This window comes from Scyliorhinus canicula, chromosome 11 (assembly GCF_902713615.1).
Source record: "Scyliorhinus canicula chromosome 11, sScyCan1.1, whole genome shotgun sequence".
Classification (NCBI taxonomy): domain Eukaryota; kingdom Metazoa; phylum Chordata; class Chondrichthyes; order Carcharhiniformes; family Scyliorhinidae; genus Scyliorhinus; species Scyliorhinus canicula.
The window spans coordinates 151,573,843-151,596,126 of NC_052156.1; the positions used below are offsets into that span (position 1 = coordinate 151,573,843).

At 42.3% G+C, this 22,284-nt stretch overlaps 1 protein-coding gene across 16 annotated transcripts in view; it reads left to right on the top strand.

The window, feature by feature from the left end:
- Positions 1-22,284, top strand: part of LOC119973509 (putative adenosylhomocysteinase 3) — a 120,786-nt gene that overhangs the window by 76,165 nt on the left and 22,337 nt on the right. For all 16 annotated transcript variants that reach the window (XM_038811751.1, XM_038811758.1, XM_038811759.1 and 13 more), the window contains 6 exons: positions 4,136-4,236; positions 8,247-8,349; positions 12,211-12,305; positions 14,623-14,729; positions 15,854-15,970; positions 18,306-18,369. In XM_038811751.1, the coding sequence (XP_038667679.1) occupies positions 4,136-4,236; positions 8,247-8,349; positions 12,211-12,305; positions 14,623-14,729; positions 15,854-15,970; positions 18,306-18,369 (587 nt within the window). The remainder of the gene's footprint in view (positions 1-4,135; positions 4,237-8,246; positions 8,350-12,210; positions 12,306-14,622; positions 14,730-15,853; positions 15,971-18,305; positions 18,370-22,284) is intronic.

The following is a 22,284-nucleotide window of genomic DNA, read 5'->3' on the forward strand; positions in this document are numbered from 1 at the left end:
ATTGTTTAGTGGCAATCAGAGAGTTCAGACTTTAACAGGATAATGAAAGCTGGTGTTTGTTGGTAGCATGTCTCACAGATAATCGCTTTGTTGTGAGAGACTATCGCCCAAAACACAACCTCACTCTATACTAACTACTATGGAATGAACTACTGACTGAACTATACTGACCACAGCACAAACTGAGTTTATTGGGGTTCACTGCTTATCTCCATGAGTCTTCCAGGTTGCTGTGAGTAACAACTGGCAATGTCAGCTGAGACAGAGTATTGGAGTATTTGGTATGGTATTCAAATGTATAGAATGATGAAAGGACTACACTGTGTACAGATTTCTAATTTACTCTAATTTAACAGCTTGTCAAGGACCAAATGCATACATTTTAACTGAGCAAAAATAGGACTAGATCTGGATTTTAGATGGTTCTTTTCCCAGAGAATAGTGAGCCTTTGGAATGCATTTCTGACTGGTGCGGTGGGTGCTGACACGCTGTATGCCTTCAATAGGGAGCTCGACTGGTTCTTAACTGGGGCAGAGATTGCATCATAGAGGAGGTAAGTGAATTAACGCAAGACCTGGCCAGTTGAACTTCTGAACTGGTTTTGATTGCCTCAAGATATTGGAGAGGAATTTTCTATAGGATTTCTCCCTTGGCTGTTTTATTCTTCTGTCTCTCCTTGGACATTAGGTATCTTGTGTCTGGCCATTGATACTCATCCGTGTGGGGCAAACCTGATGGCCAGCTGGTCTCTTCCGGTTGGATTAGGCAATTTTAACATTAAAACTAGCAACCTGTGTACATAATTCTTGCTGGAGATGCTCCTTTTGGTTCAGTAATGGCAGAGGGGAGTATGAGGTTATTTTCTCAGAATTACTCCGTGTTCTCTCCAAATTCCGCTTTGTACAAAATCCAAATATTTCCTACGTGCCAACATTTTTAGACTTTCACTTGTGATCTAACTATACCTCTCAGTCTTTTCCGTTTTATTGTCAGTTGTAGATTAAAGCAGAACATGAAATTCCTAGAGTAAACGCATCATGTTAACCATAAGACATAGGAGCGGAAGTAAGGCCATTCGGCCCATCGAGTCCACTCCACCATTCAATCATGGTTGATTTCAACTCCATTTACCCGCTCTCTCCCCATAGCCCTTAATTCCTCGAGAAATCAAGAATTTATCAATTTCTGTCTTAAAGACACTCAATGTCCCGGCCTCCACCGCCCTCTGTGGCAATGAATTCCACAGACCTACCACTCTCTGGCTGAAGAAATTTCTCCTCATCTCTGTTCTAAAGTAACTCCCTTTTATTCTAAGGCTGTGCCCCCGCGTCCTAGTCTCCCCTGCTAATGGAAACAACTTCCCTACGTCCATCCTATCCAAGCCATTCATTATCTTGTACGTTTCTATTAGATCTCCCCTCAACCTCCTAAACTCCAATGAATATAATCCCACGATCCTCAGACGTTCATCGTATGTTAGGCCTACCATTCCTGGGATCATCCGTGTGAATCTCCGCTGGACCCGCTCCAGTGCCAGTATGTCCTTCCTGAGGTATGGGGCCCAAAATTGCTCACAGTATTCTAAATGGGGCCTAACTAGTGCTTTATAAAGCCTCAGAAGTACATCCCTGCTTTTATATTCCAAGCCTCTTGAGATAAATGACAACATTACATTTGCTTTCTTAATTACGGACTCAACCTGCAAGTTTACCTTTAGAGAATCCTGGACTAGGACTCCCAAGTCCCTTTGCACTTTAGCATTATGAATTTTGTCACCGTTTAGAAAATAGTCCATGCCTCTATTCTTTTTTCCAAAGTGCAAGACCTCGCACTTGCCCACGTTGAATTCCATCAGCCACTTTTTGGACCATTCTCCTAAACTGTCTAAATCTTTCTGCAGCCTCCCCACCTCCTCAATACTACCTGCCCCTCCACCTATCTTTGTATCATCGGCAAACTTGGCCAGAATGCCCCCAGTCCCGTCATCTAGATCGTTAATATATAAAGAGAACAGCTGTGGCCCCAACACTGAACCCTGCGGGACACCACTTGTCACCGGTTGCCATTCCGAAAAAGAACCTTTTATCCCAACTCTCTGCCTTCTGTCTGACAGCCAATCGTCAATCCATGTTAGTACCTTGCCTCGGATACCATGGGCCCTTATTTTACTCAGGAGTCTCCCGTGAGGCACCTTGTCAAAGGCCTTTTGGAAGTCAAGATAGATAACATCCATTGGCTCTCCTTGGTCTAACCTATTTGTTATCTCTTCAAAGAACTCTAACAGGTTTGTCAGGCACGACCTCCCCTTACTAAATCCATGCTGACTTGTCCTAATCCGACCCTGCACTTCCAAGAATTTAGAAATCTCATCCTTAACGATGGATTCTAGAATTTTGCCAACAACCGAGGTTAGGGTAATTGGCCTATAATTTTCCATCTTTTTTCTTGTTCCCTTCTTGAACCGGGGGGTTACAACAGCGATTTTCCAATCCTCTGGGACTTTCCCTGATTCCAGTGACTTTTGAAAGATCATAACTAACGCCTCCACTATTTCTTCAGCTATCTCCTTTAGAACTCTAGGATGTAGCCCATCTGGGCCCGGAGATTTATCAATTTTCAGACCTTTTAGTTTCTCTAGCACCTTCTCCTTTGTGATGGCAACCATATTCAACTCTTCCCCCTGACTTTCCTGAATTGTTGGGATATTACTCATGTCTTCTACTGTGAAGACTGACGCAAAGTACTTATTAAGTTCCTCAGCTATTTCCTTGTCTCCCATCACTAGATTACCAGCGTCATTTTGGAGCGGCCCAATGTCTACTTTTGCCTCCCGTTTGTTTTAATGTATTTAAAGAAACTTTTACTATCATTCCTAATGTTACTGGCTAGCCTACCTTCATATTTGATCCTCTCCTTCCTTATTTCTCTCTTTGTTATCCTCTGTTTGTTTTTGTAGCCTTCCCAATCTTCTGACTTCCCACTACTCTTTGCCACATTATAGGCTCTCTCTTTTGCGTTGATGCATTCCCTGACTTCCTTTGTCAGCCATGGCTGCCTAATCCTCCCTCTGATAACCTTTCTTTTCTTTGGGATGAACCTCTGCACTGTGTCCTCAATTACTCCCAGAAACTCCTGCCATTGCTGTTCTACTGTCTTTCCCACTAGGCTCTGCTTCCAGTCGATTTTCGTCAGTTCCTCCCTCATGCGCCTGTAATTACCTTTATTTAACTGTAAAACCTTTACATCTGATTCTACCTTCCTTCTTTCAAATTGCAGACTGAATTCTACCATATTATGATCACTGCTTCCTAAGTGTTCCCTTACTTTAAGATCTTTTATCAATTCTGGCTCATTACATAACACTAAGTCCAGAATAGCCTGTTCCCTCGTGGGCTCCATCACAAGCTGTTCCAAAAAGCCATCCTGTAAACATTCAATGAATCCCCTTTCTTTGGGTCCACTGGCAACATTATTTACCCAGTCCACCTGCATATTGAAGTCCCCCATGATCACTGTGACCTTGCCTTTCTGACATGCCCTTTCTATTTCGTGGTGCATTTTGTGCCCCTGGTCCTGACCACTGTCAGGAGGCCTGTACATAACTCCCATTATGGTTTTTTTGCCTTTGTGGTTCCTCAACTCTACCCACACAGACTCCACATCGTCTGACCCTATGTCGTTTAGTGCTATTGATTTAATTTCATTTCTAATTAACAAGGCAACCCCGCCCCCTCTACCCACCTCTGTCTTTTCGATAGGTTGTAAATCCCTGGATGTTTAACTGCCAGTCCTGAACCCCCTGCAACCATGTTTCTGTGATGCCTACCACATCATACCTGCCAGTCACAATCTGGGCCACAAGCTCATCTACCTTGTTCCGTACACTGCGGGCATTTAAATATAGCACCTTTAATTCCCTATTGACTGTCCCTTTTTGTTTTCTTAGTGTGGTGGACCTTGGTTTACTGAGCCTTTCCATACACTGTGTCATATTTTGTGAGATGGGGACTATCGTAACCTCTCCTGAGCTCTGTCTTTTCGTGATTTTTTGTAATTTCGTGATTTAACCAAGCATTATGTGTTGTAATAAAAGTCCTTAACACTCATTTTGTGCTTACTGTTGTTTTAATGCAGAGATGCCAGCCCTCATGGCTCTTCGAAAACGAGCCCAAGGAGAAAAGCCATTAGCTGGAGCCAAGATAGTTGGCTGCACTCATATTACAGCTCAGACTGCGGTGAGTGTCCAACATTAAATCCCTAGTTATTAAAATCCAAGGGGTGAATGGTGAGTGACTTAATTAACGCAATGCAATGTTCAGATCCCCTGTTCCAATCCAGCCCAACCTGATGAAACTTTTATGTAGGTTACTGTATGAATCAGATTTTGATTGTCACACCCAACTCTTAGATGGAATAACTAGGAAAAAATAGTGGTACAGCAGAATATACTCTTCTGAGGTTAGAATGGAGGGGCATTGTTTGGAGAGCTTTAACCATCAGTTGCACCTTATTTAGTGATGCAAGTAGAAAAAAAATCCTTCTTCTGTACTGATGACTGTTGCCATTGTTAAAATATAACTTTGAAAAAGAAATTTGAACTTCCAGCTGATAGCTGATTTCTCATTTTAAGATCTTTACTGTAACAAAAAAAACTTTTGACTAAGGACTAGCTTTGTAGGCAACTTGCGTATCTTGTATCATATAACAGAACTTTCTCCTTTTTTACTTTTAGCACAAATGGAAAGAATATACTTCACAGTTATACTTTACATGGTCCTTGCAATTCTCCTGTAAACAGTCTAAAGAGATTTCTAGCTCCTGTTTCTTCTGTTCTTTTGATTTCTCAGTCTGGTAACTTTTAACCTCAGGACTGTCTTCCACAGTGAGGTCTCTTTTCTCTCTTTCTCAATCCCACCCCACGGAGACTCTTCTAAGATGGGGTAAATCTTCCAGCCTCATTCTAACTCCTCATAAATTTGGTCTTTCCAATCCAAACACGAGCTCTCACCTACTTTGCTGTGCGATTACCCATAAAGGCTCTTTCTCACATTCAACCTAGCAGACTACCCAACCTTTCTGTGATATTCAGGGATATTTTACGAAATCCTGTAACCCGGCATCACAATGATTTTCTCTGTGCCGTTCCCCTCTCAAAGTCCAGCACAACAGCAACATGAATCGCATAGACCTTTTACGCAGGTAGAAATGCTGATTGTTTAGACCCCAACTCTGTTTTATTGTGCAATCAAATGGACTGTTTAAAACACAACATGATATTTTAAACCTCCCTGGGAGCTTGGAAACAAGCAGTCTGAACACTGTTAACACAGATGTTTCTGCAGTTGATTCCTACTGCGAAAGTCCTACAACATCCCAGTAAAACGGTCTGTACCTTTCATCTTTTTAAAAAAAAGTATTTTTATTAAGGTTTCGCAGAATCTTTCATAATAAAACAGTAGTAACAATAATAACAAAACAAACTAGAGTGAATATTAATGTAGCGTAAAAAGAGAATATACAATAACAATTAAATAGACATTACCCCACACGACCCAGTCTTCCCACACCATCCCAATGAAGCACTCGCCCCCCACGGATTGCTGCTGCTGACATTTTAATTTTCCCCGAGAAAGTCGACAAACTGCTGCCACCTCCGAGAGAACCCTAGCGTAAACCCTCTTAAGGTAAACTTTATTTTCTCGAGGCTGAGAAACCCAGCCATGTCGTTGACCCAAGTCTCTACACTCGGGGGGGCTTCGAGTCCCTCCACATTAATAAAATCCGTCTCCAAGCTACTAGGGAGGCAAAGACCAAGACGTCGGCCTCTTTTGCCCCCTGAACTCCCGGGTTTTCTGACATTCCAAAGATCGCTATCTCTGGACTTAATACCACCCGTGTATTAAGTGCCTTCGACATTGCCCTCACGAACCCTTGCCAGAACTCTCTAAGCTCCGGGCATGCCCAAAACATGTGGACATGGTTTGCAGGGCTACCCTTGCACCTCGTACAACTGTCTTCTACCCCAAAAAAACTTCCTCATTCTCTGTACCTTTCATCTTAACAGCCCCATCACCCAGGTCTGTTGTCAGGCAGACTTCAGCACAGGTCACTTGACCCCCTTCATTTGCCCTAAATTGAAGACACAGTCCCAAAACATAAGAATCTGATTAACCTCTCAATTGTAGCACCATCATGACTAGAAATTATCTCTCCGCTCTTTAAAATGTAATTTCCTCATTTAATTATAAATCTTTATTTTCCTTCCTTTTAACTATCGAATATTTCCTCTACTGGAACCTCTTATGTTTAGAGTCAGAAATAGGGAGCTGAAGTAAAGGCAGGAACCAGCAGTACATTCAACAACTGCCAACATAATGTTCCTCACCAGGTTCATGTGCCATCTGTTCTGCATTCAGCCACAGCACCTTTAACTGATTTACTAGGTAAAATGAATGTTGTGTCATTTACCCCATGCTGTGAAGGTGTGCCGTGATTATTCCTATGAGGCTGCATTCATCTCCAGACTGTTGCAGTTCAATACTTTTCACTTGCAACTATTCCACTTTTAATTTTAAGAGCTGCATGGTGGAGCAGTGGTTAGCACTGCTGCCTCACGGCACCCACATAACCGAAAGATGCACAGGGTAGATGGATTGGCCACGCGAAGTTGCCCTTTAATTGGAAAAAAAAGAATTGGGTACTTTATATTTAGTTTTTAAAAAAATAAAAATAATTTCAAGAGCTATGTGGCAAACCGCAGTATCACAGCATTTCCTGCAGGTGGCACTACTGAGCTATCAGAAACAGCACCACCAGCAGACAATTAATTGTGTACTGCATCCACAGTTCCCTTTATTTCATCTAGCATTCGATTTTTTTCTTTTTGACAGCATTTGGGTTAGTAGTGCTCGCATATCCCCTCGCTGTTACAGCAGAGTCTATACAACCATTTAAGCACTCTATGGTTGCCCGCAATAATAGACTGGCTTTTGTTCTTAAACTACCACCAACTCTGTGATCCTTTTCTTTCTTTTTCATACTTTATCAAGCTGATAATATATGCTGGGTACATTTCTAGCCTATAAGAGGTGGGGGTGGGGATGGTTGGTGGTTGTGGCCGATTGTCAGTGGCCCTTGAAAAGCTCACTCAATTGACTATTCTTCCATGTTGTGGGCAGCACGGTAGCATTGTGGATAGCACAATCGCTTCACAGCTCCAGGGTCCCAGGTTCGATTCCGGCTTGGGTCACTGTCTGTGCGGAGTCTGCACATCCTCCCCGTGTCTGCGTGGGTTTCCTCTGGGTGCTCCGGTTTCCTCCCACAGTCCAAAGATGTGCAGGTTAGGTGGATTGGCCATGATAAATTGCCCGTAGTGACCAAAATTGCCCTTAGTGTTGGGTGGGGTTACTGGGTTATGGGGATAGGGTGGAGGTGTTGACCTTGGATAGGATGCTCTTTCCAAGAGCTGGTGCAGACAGGATGGGCTGAATGGCCTCCTGCACTGTAAATTCTATGTCTATGTCTAAGTTTGACCCTGGACAGTATAGGCAGACTATATTACCTGCAATGGTCAAACAAACAAACAAGCCAGACTGTGTGCCCCAGATGTCTATGCCCCCATTCCTTTCCAGCACGAGTCACTGGATGGGGATTTGTGATCTTGTGGGATCCGACTTAACTGGTATCCCAAGTGGTTCTTTGTATTTTGATGGTAAAGTTTATAGTTCTCTAGCAGCATGATCTTTTAGTGACTTCCTTGCATAATTGGCTAATATGATTAGTATGATTTTTTTGGACCTTGTGTAACAAACCGCTAATATAAACAGTAATGCCTTTCCTTAAACCTGATTTAACCGAAACATATGCAGTTACCTTTTCTAACCAGAATTTTTGTTGACAGTAAATACAATGACTGCACATTTGGGGTTAATATGTGGGGAGATCACTGAGGCTAATGTGATGGGCTGAATTGCCTTTACTCCAGTCTGTTACACCAGACTGACTGAAATGCTTGTAAGTGAGTTATCTCCGGTTTAAAAAGAGATGTTGAAGTATGCTTTCCAGAGGCAGACTGTGCAGTTTGTTGAATAATTGTGTTTATTTGGGAGTGAAAGGAATTGTAAACTTTAATGCACAAAGTTATGCATATACTGATCCTGGGGTTTAAATATTCTTCTTTAGCTAAGTAGTTGGGAGTGACAATTTATGGTGACCACTCTGCCTGTTTTAATTCCTGCTGCTGTAGGTGCTGATGGAGACACTCGCTGCCCTTGGAGCACAATGTAGATGGGCAGCCTGCAACATTTATTCCACCCAGAATGAAGTAGCTGCTGCTTTGGCTGAGAACGGTAAAGGAGAAATTATTTAAAATAATTGCCGTATTCAAGTGGTCCGTTTTCTGCATCTGTTCATGCCTTTTTCCCTGCCTTTTGTCTCTCTCCCTTTTTCTCTCAGTCAACACAACATGCCTTAGCTCAGAGGGTGGACTACGGGCCATGTGCAAGTGATTCCCCCTCCAGTTATTCTATTGTTCTACAAGTACATAATGTACCCTTCCTTTAAGTAAAGTGTTATGTTGTGAGTGATTTAGTGGTACAACTAAAAAATGGTACACAATGGGGTCATAATTTGTTGTGGGGGTGAATCTAATGGCACCTGCCATGAGGCAGGTTTACCTGTGCTCATTTAATCTAAATTGCTAAAGTACAACTGAAAAACGTATAACCAGGGAAACCGGGCGCTTGGGACCCGAGTGAATTATGCTTGTGCCTGTGTATCTCCTTATCGATTGTTGAATAAACAGTGCAAGGACTGAGAAAGAAGCATAAATTCGAGTGGCTGAAATTAGAAAGCCAGTCAAGTGCAAAGAGAGAAATAAAGTTTGAAGATAAACAAGATTGGATTAAGAGAAGGAGAGAAAAGAGCCAAATAAAGAATGTATTAAAAAATTAACATTTCTAACATCCAACAACAACTAAATACTGAGAATAGGACACAACATTTGTGGAAGGTGATTTTCAGTTCCAGAGTGGTTTCATTGGCAACAACTAAAATTAGAACATTCTCAAACAAATCTCTGATAGCTAATCGAGGCTTAATTAAATACGTGCGGACTTTAAAATGCCTCCAAAATAGGCTCCTGGTGTCATTTCAGACCTTGTCACAAGTTAGTTCAGATCTATCTTGCAAGTATGCATTTCAGTGGTGAGCCAGGTGGTGAGATGCCACTTTTTCAAAGCAAACATCACAGCAGCACATCTCAGTTGTATCTTAATTCTGGCATCTGCTGTGCCTGAAGTTACTGCGCTATTTCCATGTAAATAATGGTGAGGTTAATTGGGCTTCGTGTTATTTTGATATATTATTTCCTCCTATTTATATATGTTTTTTTTAAAAAACCTTTCACAGAAACTGTTAGCACCAAAATAAATCCATTTAAAGAATTAATCCAGTTGTCAATTTCATTGAGCCTTTCCAAAAATATCTTGTTTATTTTTATAATCTTCTGTTAACTTTCTGATTCAGCAGACCATTTACAAATATTATTGTTCAGTGCTCAATTGCAGAGGATTTCAGCACTTAAGAATAACACTGAAGGAAGACATTCAGTATGCATCATCACCCTCAACACAGAACCAAGGCTAGCTGCTGTGTGATGAGCATTCACTGCATTAAGCAGGCAGCATTTTTGAACATCTTGGAGAGTGAAGCTAACCTACTAAGGTGTAATTTTCTGGTGAATTTGAACACAAAAATCTGGCTAAGAAACAGATTTTTAATCAGTAGCAAATCCTTCAACAGTCTTGGCCTTATTCCTGTAAACTATCCCCTTTGACCTTGCTACTTTCTCCCTGCTTTAAAAAACGACCATGGATAGATTTAAGGCTTGTGATGCGCCTTGTGATGGATTCTGCATTAAAGGTGCAGTATAAATGCATGTTGTTGCTGTACATTAATATAATGAGACATGGTTTTGTTGCTTGATTACCAATCAAGATACTATAACTGACAACCTCATGTTAGAAATGAGCCTTTCCAAAGATCCAGTCATGTGTCAGTTCAAGAACAGTTCTTCACTTTCAAACTTTACAAAGTTGAAAAAATATGCTGCATTTAATTAAGTTGATTGGGCACTGAATATACTTCTGTGCTAGTGGTGGAAAATGTTAAATATAAAAATAGTATTGAAACCGCATTTAATTTGAAAGCTGTTCTGCACATAATCTGAATTCCTTTGAGGTAATGATATGTGCCAGAATACCACGAGCAGCATCTATGCAACAGGGGGTGAAAAGTTTGGTTGCCTTGACATCCACCTATCACTCCCCCAGCCATTTCACTTGGTTGCCACTCTGAGGTGTGACAAGTGAGGTTGTGGAATCTACTTGCAAGATGGTGAAAATTAGCTTGGTTCTCCTCTCCAGAGCCAAGATGGCCTTCTGTGGGGCAATGTCCGGAACCATACACAGTATTAAAGAGAAAGGAAGACCAATGGTTTGTACTGACAATCACTTTCTGGACTGGTGACGGTGGAGTTTTGCTCTGCTGCGCCAGCTATGGGGTATTTTTCACTAAAGCCCCAGATCCTCAAGAATCCTATCCTGCAGATTGTTTCCATTTTTCATTCTCACGCTTACTTCACTTCATTTCCTCAGCTTTGCGTTGAATAGCAGATGATATTTTTGTGGCCTAAACTTCCAGCCTGCACAGGATCCTTTTGCAACTGATCTACACTCTTCCTGAATAGTTATGCTGTATTACAGATTTATTTGGGTCATTTTTTTAAAAAAAAGGAAGACTTCACAGACTCTGCTTCCACTGCATCTAGTTTCAGTACAATGAGCCAGTTCTATTATAAAATTGAGAGCTACTGGCTACAATGCTGAGCTGGAATCACTGTAAACTCTTGAGTCAGCCTTACCTGTTGGAGACACAATATCCAACAAACATTAACGTTGGCTGGAGTCTATCTTACAGATCACTTGACCATAATCTACTCTGTGATTGGATGTGACAAATTACCATGAAGGTTGTGAGGAAAGTTTTATATTGCAGGCTTCATATTTATCATGGTGTTTTAAGGATGTCAGGTGCTCTGTAGTCTGGTAAATTGTTTGACGTAAGTGACAAATGTAGCTGATAAATGTGTACTTCAGTCAACACCACACGAGGGAAATCTCTGATCTGCTGCCATAATGGAATCAGAAGTGAAGAGAATGAATGACCTTACCCTGCAAACTAATTCACTCAGTGCTGAGTTGGCATTCATATTGATGTCACTGTGGGGCATGTGTTGTTTTTTTTAAATGGCAGGTGATGGTGAATTTTTGTTTTCAATACGTGAGTGTATGGTGCCATTTTGAGCTTGTCTCATTGCCAATAGTGCAAGTCTTTGAAGAATATCTGTGCTGTGATTGAACAATCCCTCTGAATTATGAATTACCTCTTTGGAGTCCCTGTTCATTCTGTTATGGTTCTTGCTTCTGACAAGATTAAATATAAATAGAGTGAAAGTTCCCAGACTAGGAATCTCCAAAATAACTTGAAAATGAATCATACTACAGAGCAATAACTGTGGGTTTTAGATGTTGAATACAGACCATTTGAGCTTCACTCCCGAGTTCATAATAGTAGCTGAAATCCATTTAAAATTATTTGAGTATCATTCAAAACAGTGAATCCTTCAGTCTCGGGAAACAGAATAATCTGTTTATGTATCTGTGGGTATTACAAATAAGGCATAGTTTTAAGTAAATTTAATTTTATAGTTCTGCATTTAAAAGGGTAGATGACCTCCGTTTGGTTCAGGTGCCTGTATGTTTTTGTTTTATAAATTTAAAGTACCAAATTCATTTTCTTTCTCCAATTAAGGAGCAACTTAGCGTGGCCAATCCACCTAACCTGCACATCTTTGGGTTGTGGGGGTGAAACCCACGCAGACATGGAGAGAATGTGCAAACTCCACACGGACAGTGACCCAGGGCCGGGTATCGAACCCAGGTCCTCAGCGCTGCAGTGCCAGTGCTAACCACTGCACCACATGCCACCCTTCTCTGTTTACATTTTGATCCTACAAGAAAGCAATTTTGGTGAATTCCTGATTAGCGTCTGGCCTCATAAATGTTTAAACTTCAAGTGAGTAGAGGTGATTTATAATTGTTTTTCCATGTAGTAACTGAAAATTTTGCCTCTTTATTCCCCCGTGGCAGGTTATCCAGTTTTTGCTTGGAAGGGAGAATCCGAAGACGATTTCTGGTGGTGCATTGATCGCTGTGTGAATGTGGAAGGATGGCAGCCAAACATGGTAAAGACCGGTTGTTGCTCTTCACCCATTTTGAATGTTGGTAGATGAAGAGCGACTCTGTAATGTGATCATTCAGAGTTAGATCAGTTTGCATGATTAAATTAAAATTGATGACTCTATTCAAAGCTGAGTAGGTGGTCTCTTTTTACTGTTTTTTTTGGATGGCTTGTGATTTCAGTTAAAAATTAAATATATTTCCTTTGGGTCTTGATGCTCATCGTGTTTGAGAGATCATTCACACCAGTGTTTTTCAAACTTTTTTTCCGGGGACCCATTTTACCAACCGGCCAATCTTCGGGACCCACGCCGGCAGACCTTAATGGCCCACGCCGGCTGACCTGCGCGACCCAACCATTTTCTCTGCCTTGTTTGTGCTAATGAAATATAGGAAATGGTTTTGGGTCCTCTTGGCCCCAATGGTCCCTTTGACCTCCCCGAACTTGTAAAAGGCTGTGACCTTTATAAAAAAGAAATGCGGCCCCACTGCAATGCGTGCCCGATCATCGGTGCGCATGCACGTATTTTTCCGCATGGGCTTCGATGATCAGGCACGCATGCGCAGTGCAGCATTTTTAAAAAAGGTTCATGGCCATTTTGAAGGCCGCTCGCAGCCGGCATAGTTAAAAACCGGCTGTTGCGCACGGATTTGCACGATTGGGAGCACCACGACGGACGGCTCCGCAGCCCTCCCGACACCCGCCCGCGGGTCTCGCCCCTGAGTTTGACAATGCCTGATTTACACAATGGGAAGTGACTGAAGCCTCCAGTGCCTGCCCCTAGCCTATCTTACATACTTTTGACACTGACCCCAGTTCTCAGCGACTCCTGTTAGGCATTCTCGAAGAAACCTGCTGACAATATAAAAATATTAAAATTGATTTGGGAATTGTAGGCAAGGAATAACACATTTTCACAAGGACTGAAAGATGGAAAGGATATTGAAGAGTTAGCATGATGCAAAGATAGATTCAATGTCGGAAAATGTGAAATGGAAGAAAGAATACTGGAAACTTTAGCAAAATTTTAGAGAAGTAGATTGCACGGTGGTTAGCACTGCTGCCTCACGGCACCATTGACCCGGGTTCAATTCCGACCTTGGGTGACTGTGTAGAATTTGCACTTTTCCCTGCGTGGGTTTCCTCCGGGTGCTCAGTTTTCCTCCCACAGTCCAAAGATGTGCAGGTTAGATGAGGTTACATGGATAAGATGGGAGAGGGGTCTAGATAAGGTGCTCTTTCAGCGGGTTGATGCAGTCTCGATGGACTGAATGGCTTCGTTCTGCAGTGTAGGAATTCTATGATCTTGGTGTACTGAATCACAAGCCAATACAGGTGGTAGTAGAAATGGGTATGGCCATAAAAAGGCAAACTAAATCTTTGCTTTTGTGTCTCTTATTATGGGCCAGGGTTTAGAGAACACCAAAGTATATCATGGAGTTCACCTGACCTACAACTTTGAATAGATTTTGGTTATGGGGAGCACAAGGGCCCACTTTATAGGTGTGATGCAACAGATATCTAAAGTATTTTAAAATAAAACAATGTTTGTTCTATGAATCCAATTAACATTTATAAACACACAGTAAGCATCTCATCAACTACCAACACTGATACCCTCCCCAAAAATACAGTACTCTATAGGTAACACTTAGTAACTTTCCTAACAACATCCATCAGTCAAAGACCCTTTTTAACAAAGTCAGTAGGCTTGCATTCCTTACAGAAACAGGTATTACTTTGAAATCATCAAGTGATTTGGAGCCATTCTTTAGCATGCAGAGAGAGACCAAAATACACCACCTTGGTTTGAATGCAGCTCTCCAACTGAAAACTAAACTAAAACCCAGAGCCAAAAACAGCTTCCAGCTCAAAATGAAAAGTAAAAAGCAGAGCCAGAGCCCAGCTCCACCCACACAATAACATCAATGCAGCTGCTTGAGAAGACAAACATTTCTTAAAGTGACATTTCCATGACACTCTAGGTAGATCATACTGGCAGAGTAGATATTGATCTCTCTTTATCTTGTTTGGACGGGTGGTGTCTGGAGCATCTTTGTAGAATTTCACTTGAAGAGATTACCCAGATTAGGTAGATTCCATAGTGGATGGGATATACAAACCTGTGCAATGATTGAGTTCTGAGGATTGGGAACAGCTGCTGTTTCTTCTGTGCTTTTCTTCAAAGGCTTGACTTTTGACACTGGGGTCTAGACTTGCAGTGATTTCCTGTGGCCCCTGTATCACTGAGCTCTGGTCTGGTTCTACCACATATTATGCTGGCTATCGAATTGCCTTTGCTAATTTGTGTTTTGATATAGATCCTAGATGATGGTGGAGACCTCACCCACTGGATTTACAAGAAATATCCTAATATGTTCAAGAAGATAAAGGGCATAGTGGAAGAAAGTGTGACTGGTGTTCACCGGTGAGTATTACTCTAGTATACACAAGACTTAGCCAGCCTTCTTTATCCCTGTTTTATTGATCTAACTAGAGTTCTCTGATTCCGTCTAACATTTTAGGTGTCATTCTATATGCTTCCTCTTTGCTGAATCCTCCTCCCCCTCACACCGCACACACAACCGTTTTGAGCAATAATATATGACACTGTCAGTTCTGGGTGCTTCTCTTCTCCCACCTCCCAACATTCCAGAGTTCTTAACACCACTGCAAGAGATTACAGGAAGCATGACTGACCTATCAATCTATGCAGCAGCCCTGCCTCTAGACTACCTAATTAAACCTTACAAGCATATTTGTTATTCAAATAGTCACTTGGCGGTACAGAACTTGAGCATTGCTGAAACAAGAGACTTTTGAAGCATTTCATCTTGCATTGATCAGGATTTCTCACCTCTTTATGTTACACTGCATCTCCTGGTGTCATATTGAAATTAACCCATTAAAAGTTTTGAAGTATGTCTTTCATTGGTTTTGATTAGTTGAATTTTGTATTTGCCTTGAGGACAATTCCAGAATATAATTGGGATGATTATACCATCCCAAAGTTAGGGGACTCTTGCAAAGTTGTCAAATAAGTGGGGATTGATTTGCGAGCGTTTCAACCTGATTCATTCTGGCTAAAAAATAAAGTTCTGCTTTCATAGTTGGGTGAAAGGTCCTTCAGCACATGCCATTCATGCCTCAAGTCTTCAGGTTTTTATTGGGCTTCATTGTACTACGTAATTAATTCTTCTGTCTTGTTTATGTCAGCTGATTCCATTATAGCTCTCTTGCAGTTATCTGGTCTTGCAATTAAGGCATATATCCTGGTGTTGAGTTATAAAAAGTCCAATGCAGAATGTTAATATGGTGGAAGACTAGCAGGCACCAAATCAGGTCACATTGCACCTTTAATCGATGTGGGAGTGATGACAGGTAGTCTGTTGAAAGTATCTGGAAGAATTTCCAGTCCCATGTTATCGAGCAGAATAAAGTAGATACGTGAACAATTTAAAAAAGCTTTCTATCAGGCTCAGTTGATATATTGCAAACCAATTTTGGAGCTCTTGGTATTTGACTTGCACTATTTCTCTGTTTCTTTTTTAGACTTTACCAGTTGTCTAAAGCTGGTAAGCTCTGTGTCCCAGCCATGAATGTAAACGACTCCGTAACCAAGCAAAAGTTTGATAATCTCTATTGTTGTAGAGAGTCCATACTCGATGGGTATGTAATTCAAGTTTACTGGCTGTGAACCAGCTTTAAATTAAGGTGATCAGTAATGTTCATCCATTTGATGGTGAAGTAATGATGATCCAATAAATGGCAATGTGTATATCCAGAGATTTTAATGCTCTCAAGTCCTCATCCTGACCAAGTAAGGATATCAAACACTAATCATTCAGCCTCACAAAGTGGTAGGAAGCTAATTTGTGCCTTCACTGTTTTTTGCTGTATATCTGTGGGAAGATCCCAGGTGGAGCCAAATAGTTTCCCAAAGGAAGTGGAAGCTTTCCGGAGAACTGTATCCAGCATCTCCTGATGATCTGGGATAGTGTCCCTGGGCTTTGTGTTTTTACTGGGATTAAGCAAAGTGGGAGGGGCCCATGGAAATGAGCAGAAAGCCAATAGAACTGAAGTTGTGAAAAGTTACTTTGCCAATGAGTGACTGACCCTTTCTAAGAAAATTTGAATCCCAACAAGTTATTCTAGTTTCAAATGGATAAGGTTTGCTCTGTAATATATTTTATTTCCAGTTTCTCTTACTAAATCCTTCACTTGACCTGGCATAGAGTGACGGTATAATGTTGGGTTTTCTATTTATTTTAAGAGATCACATTGTTCCCCTAACTACATGCATTGTATGTGTTTTGCAATCTCTGATCTCGCTAACCGATCTTAACTCTCAACCAGGTGTACATGTGCCACCATCTACTCTTTTTGGGTTCAGCAAGATGTTTGGAAGTGGTTCTTATTGTGGAGAGATATGATACTTCTTTGCTTCCCTACCATACCCCTTTCACCATATGATTAGTCCTGGATAGAGCTGCAGAGTTTGGGATAAGTGGTTAAGAAGGAATATGGGGTACTTGCCTTTTTTAGCCGAGGCATAGAATATAAGAGCAGGGAGGTTATGAGGAAGTTGTTTAAAACACTGGTTGGGCCACAGCTAGAGTTCTGGTCGCCACACTGTAGGAAGGAAGTGATTGCACTAGAGAGGGTGCAAAGGAAATTCACCAGGATGTTGCCTGGGTTGGAGCATTTCAGCTATGAAGAGAAGCTGGTTAGGCTGGGGTTGTTCTACTTAAAGCAGAGAGGGCTGAGGAGGAACCTGATTGAGGTGTACAAAATTATGAAGAATATAGATAGGGGAGATAGGAGTTGTCGATAACCGGGAGCATAGATTTAAGGTAAGAGGCAGGGGATTGAGGAAACACTTTTTTTTTATCCGGGGGGGGGAATTAGTTCACCTTTGAAAAACACAGATGATTTGGATTTAGATTTGTCACGCGTACTGGGGTACAGTGAAAAGTATTGCTCTGCGTACAACCGAGATAGATCACTCCATACAGGAAAAACATTGGGCATACATAAGTACACAATGTAAATACATAGACAGACATTGGGTGAAGCATACAGGAGTGCAGTACTATGCAGTAGGGAAGATCTGTGGAGAGATCAGTTCAGTCCATAAGAGGATCATTTAGGAGTCTGGGGGCCTCACGGTAGCATGGTGGTTAGCATCAATGCTTCACAGCTCCAGGGTCCCAGGTTTGATTCCCGGCTGGGTCACTGTCTGTGTGGAGTCTGCACGTCCTCCCTGTGTGTGCGTGGGTTTCCTCCGGGTGCTCCGGTTTCCTCCCACAGTCCAAAGATGTGCGGGTTAGGTGGATTGGCCATGCTAAATTGCCTGTAGTGTAAGGTTAATGGGGGATTGTTGGGTTACGGGTATACAGGTTACGTGGGTTTAAGTAGGGTGATCATTGCTCGGCACAACATCGAGGGCCGAAGGGCCTGTTCTGTGCTGTACTGTTCTATGAGCGGGGAAGAAGCTGTTTTTGATTCTGTTAGTGCGTGTTCTCAGACTTTTGTATCTCCTGCCCGATGGAAGAGGTTGGAACAGTGAATAAGCTGGGTAGGAGGGATCTTTGATTATGCTGCACGCTTTCCCAAAGCAGCAGGAGGTGTAGACAGAGTCAGTGAATGGGAGGCAGGTTTGAGTGATGGACTGGGCTGTGTTCACGACTCGCTGTAGTTTCTTGGGTCAAGCAGTTCCCATACCAGGCTGTGATTCAGCCAGATAGGATGCTTTCTATTGTCATAGTAAGAAGTTATACAACACCAGGTTAAAGTCCAAAAGATTTGTTTCAAATCACTAGCTTTTGGAGCACTGCTCCTTCCTCAGGTGAAGACTTCTTACTGTGCTCACCCCAGTCCAACGCCGGCATCTCCACATCATCGCTTCTATTGTCATAACAGTGAGTGATTATAATACATTTTTGCTCAGTGTGTTACATTAATTTGAGAGCTAATTGTGTGAATTTTACATCTTTAACAAAAGACTCAAGAGGACTACAGATGTGATGTTTGGAGGAAAACAAGTTGTCGTCTGTGGATATGGGGAGGTAAATATTCCCTTTTTTGGGTGGGAGGGGGTTCTCGGACTAGTCTCCAACCTGCTGTTCTCAACTGTTGAGACCCTTGTTGTCCATGTGAACTTCCTCAACCGGAGTTTCCCTCCCAGCCTCAAACTGGCTTTCTTTTTCTTTACACAGTGGGCTGTGATGTCAGTGGCTTCTGCTTCCCATCTCTGCTATTTTAGTTGATATGTTTGCTGACGTTTGTTTGGTAGACCACGCTGAAGTCTGTTTCTTCACAATTACTAAGCTTCAGTGAATTTTAAACACCATTTTATGATCACTTCCCGCATTAAAGTAACAGGTGTTCTGATCAAATCATCAGTCTTTCAGATTTTATGTGCAAGTTCAGAAAAGAAAGCAGCCACAGAGATTCGGTGATTTTGATGGTGTTTGTCCATGTTTGATGGTACTTCAGAATGATGGTGTGTTGGCATCAACCAGTGCTCCCCATGTATTTTCAACAGGCCATAGTGTCCGTTTATCTTGGACGTTTTCACTGCTGCAAGTAGAAAGAAATATAACCGATGTAAACAAATTTTAGTATGTTCAACATCTGAAACATTGTTCTAAATTGTATTTTGATGTTTGTCTGTGTTATACAATTTCTTTCGTTCTGAAATAGGTTTTAAAATGATTTACACTCTCACAGTAAGCATGGGCTGAGATAATGGTATTTGGCCAAAAAAAAAACTCTATGTAGCGATATGCATCACTATATACACAAGGGGTTAATGTAAATACTCTACAACTAAGTAACCACTAGAGGGAGCACCAGACATGTCATGATATGCAGACATGCAACCAATGGGTCATTAGAACAGGACACAATCAGTGGGTAATCAGGACACCCAGAGATGGCATTACCACAAGGGGGCACTACATGACCCATATAAAAAGGATACGGCACACAGGCTCTGCCTCTTCCACCGTCAAGAGATCTAGAGAGTAGGATAGGGTTGATTACAGCAACATCACACCCTCGCACGTGGTCAAGAGCAAGCTTTTATAGTTAGCAGAATAGACTGAGTTACTAGAGAGAGAGATTAGCAGAGTGTCGAACTTATTTAGGAGCATTGTTAATCGTTCAATAAATACATTAAACCTATCTCCGAGTCTGGAGCATCTTTCAGCAGAGCCTACATCAAGTAGCAGGTTATATTCAATTCAGCCCAACATTGGGCTTAAAATGTGTCCGGTAATATTCAAATTTGGAGAACGATTATCTGAACAATGCACTTGAGCACTGATGAATGCTGGAGTTTTTATTTATTCCTCTGCTCTTGCCACTTACCCAGTATTCAAATAGTCTGGATATGGACACAATGACACAAAAGTGGAGAGCATGGTTAACTGGGAAGCTGACTATCAACAACATCAGTGGGGAACAGACATTGGCAGATTGTTCGAAAGATTTCACTTATAATCTGATGCAGAGAAAAATAATGCATTTTGAAATGAAAAATGAGAGAAAATCATTTAATATTGCTGAAAAAGAGATATGCTGTTGAAACTTCATCTTGCACTCATCTGGATAGTTCACAATAATACCAATAGTAAAGGGAACAACAATTTATACTGCATGAGAAGAGAGTGCTGATTGGTTGGCAGATGGATTCTGATTGGTAGAGGCATTGCCAAAGAGAGTGCATGCAAAAACAGCTAGTTTCCAAGCTTTTGTTCAAATTCAAACCAAAAAGGTCAGCTCTGGTCAAGGACTTGCCATGGGATACGGACAAATAGGACAATATCGGACCATTTTAGACTGCACCGGGGGACAAGGCAGTGATGCCCCCTCTCCCCACTGTTGATTGTGCTAGCTATGGAGCTGTTGGCAATTGCTTTGAGAGCCTCAAGGGTAAGGAAGGTAATGCTTGAGCGGAGTCGGGGAGAGGGTGGGCTGACACTGCCAAATTTGAGTAACTATTACTGGGCGGCGAATATAGCCGTGATCAGGAAGTGGGTAGTGGTAGTGGGGATGTCGGCATGGGAGCATATGGGGCCGGCTTCATGCAAGGGCACCAGTCTTGGGGCGTTGGTAACTGCGCCTCTGCCGTTCCCACCGGCATTGTACTCCACCAGCCCCGCAGTGGTGACAGCCCTGAGAGTCTGGGGGCAATGGAGGAGACATGTGGGAGCAGAGGGAGCATCGGTCTGGTCCCCAATCTGTAATAATCACCGGTTCACCAGTTTGCCCCAGGAAATATGGATTGGGGGGGTTCCGGATATGACGGAGAGCAGGGATTGAGAGGATGAGGGATATGTTTATAAGAGGGTAACTTTCCAAGTGTGAGGGTACTGGAGGAGAAGTTTGGGTTAGCAAGGGGAAACAAATTCAGGTATCTGCAGGTGCGGGACTTCCTACGTAGACAGGTGTCAGCCTTTCCGCTCCTACAGCTAAGGGGCATTCAGGACAGGGTAATTTCCAGAGAGTGGGTAGGAGAGGGGAGCATCTCGGATATTTACAAGAAACTTATGGGGTCAGAGGAGACGCGGGAGGAGGAGCTGGGAGGAGAGATAGAGGATGGTCTATGGGCGGTCATGTTGAGTACAGTCAACGCGTCTGCAACATGCCAGGCTCAGCCTGATACAATTTAAGGTCGTTCACCGGGCACACATGACAGTGGCCCGGATGAGTAGATTCTTTGGGGTGGAAGACAGGTGTGCAAAATGTGCGGGAGGACCAGCGATCCATGTCCACATGTTCTGGGCACGTCCGAAGCTTAGGGATTTTGGAAGGGGTTTACAAATGTCATGTCCACGGTGTTAAAAACAAGGGCGACGCTGAGTCCAGAGGTGGCAATTTTCGGGGTGTCGGAAGATCCTGGAGGAGAAAGAGGCAGACATTCTGGCCTTCGCTTCCCTGGTAGCCCGGAGACTGATAGTATTAGCTTGGAGAGACTCAAAGCCCCTGAAGTCGGAGACCTGGCTATCGGACATGGCTAGCTTTCTCTGTTTGGAGAAAAGTAAGTTCGCCTTGAGAGGGTCACTGTTTGGGTTCGCCTGGAGATGTCTTCGCAGAAAATTAATCGCCAGCAGAAGGGGTGGGGTGGGGGGTAGTTTAACTTAGAATATGGGGTTAATGAAGGTGGGACCTGTAAGGGAGGGAGACGGCTTTTACACTATGTTTATAGTTTCACGTACGTTGTTTATTGTGTTGCCAAAAAATGATACCAAAAAATACCTCAATAAAATGTTCATTTAAAAATAAAAATAATAAAATAATTAAAAAAAGAATTGCCATGGGAAATAAGACCATAAGACATAGGAGCGGAAGTAAGGCCATTTGGCCTATCGAGTCCACTCCACCATTCAATCATGGTTGATTTCAACTCCATTTACCCGCTCTCTCCCCATAGCCCTTAATTCCTCGAGAAATCAAGAATTTATCAATTTCTGTCTTAAAGACACTCGGCCTCCACCGCCCTCTGTGGCAATGAATTCCACAGACCTACCACTCTCTGGCTGAAGAAATTTCTCCTCATCTCTGTTCTAAAGTGACTCCCTTTTATTCTAAGGCTGTGCCCCCGCGTCCTAGTCTCCCCTGCTAATGAAACAACTTCCATCCTATCCAGCCATTCATTATCTTGTAAGTTTCTATTAGATCTCCCCTCAACCTCCTAAACTCCAATGAATATAATCCCACGATCCTCAGACTTCAATACGTATGTTAGGCCTTACCATTCCTGGGATCATCCGTTGTGAATCTCCGCTGGAACCCGCTCCAGTGCCAGTATGTCCTTCCTGAGGTGTGGGGCCCAAAATTGCTCACAGTATTCTAAATGGGGCCTAACTAGTGCTTTATAAAGCCTCAGAAGTACATCCTGCTTTTATATTCCAAGCCTCTTGAGATAAATGACAACAATTACATTTGCTTTCTTAATTACGGACTCAACCTGCAAG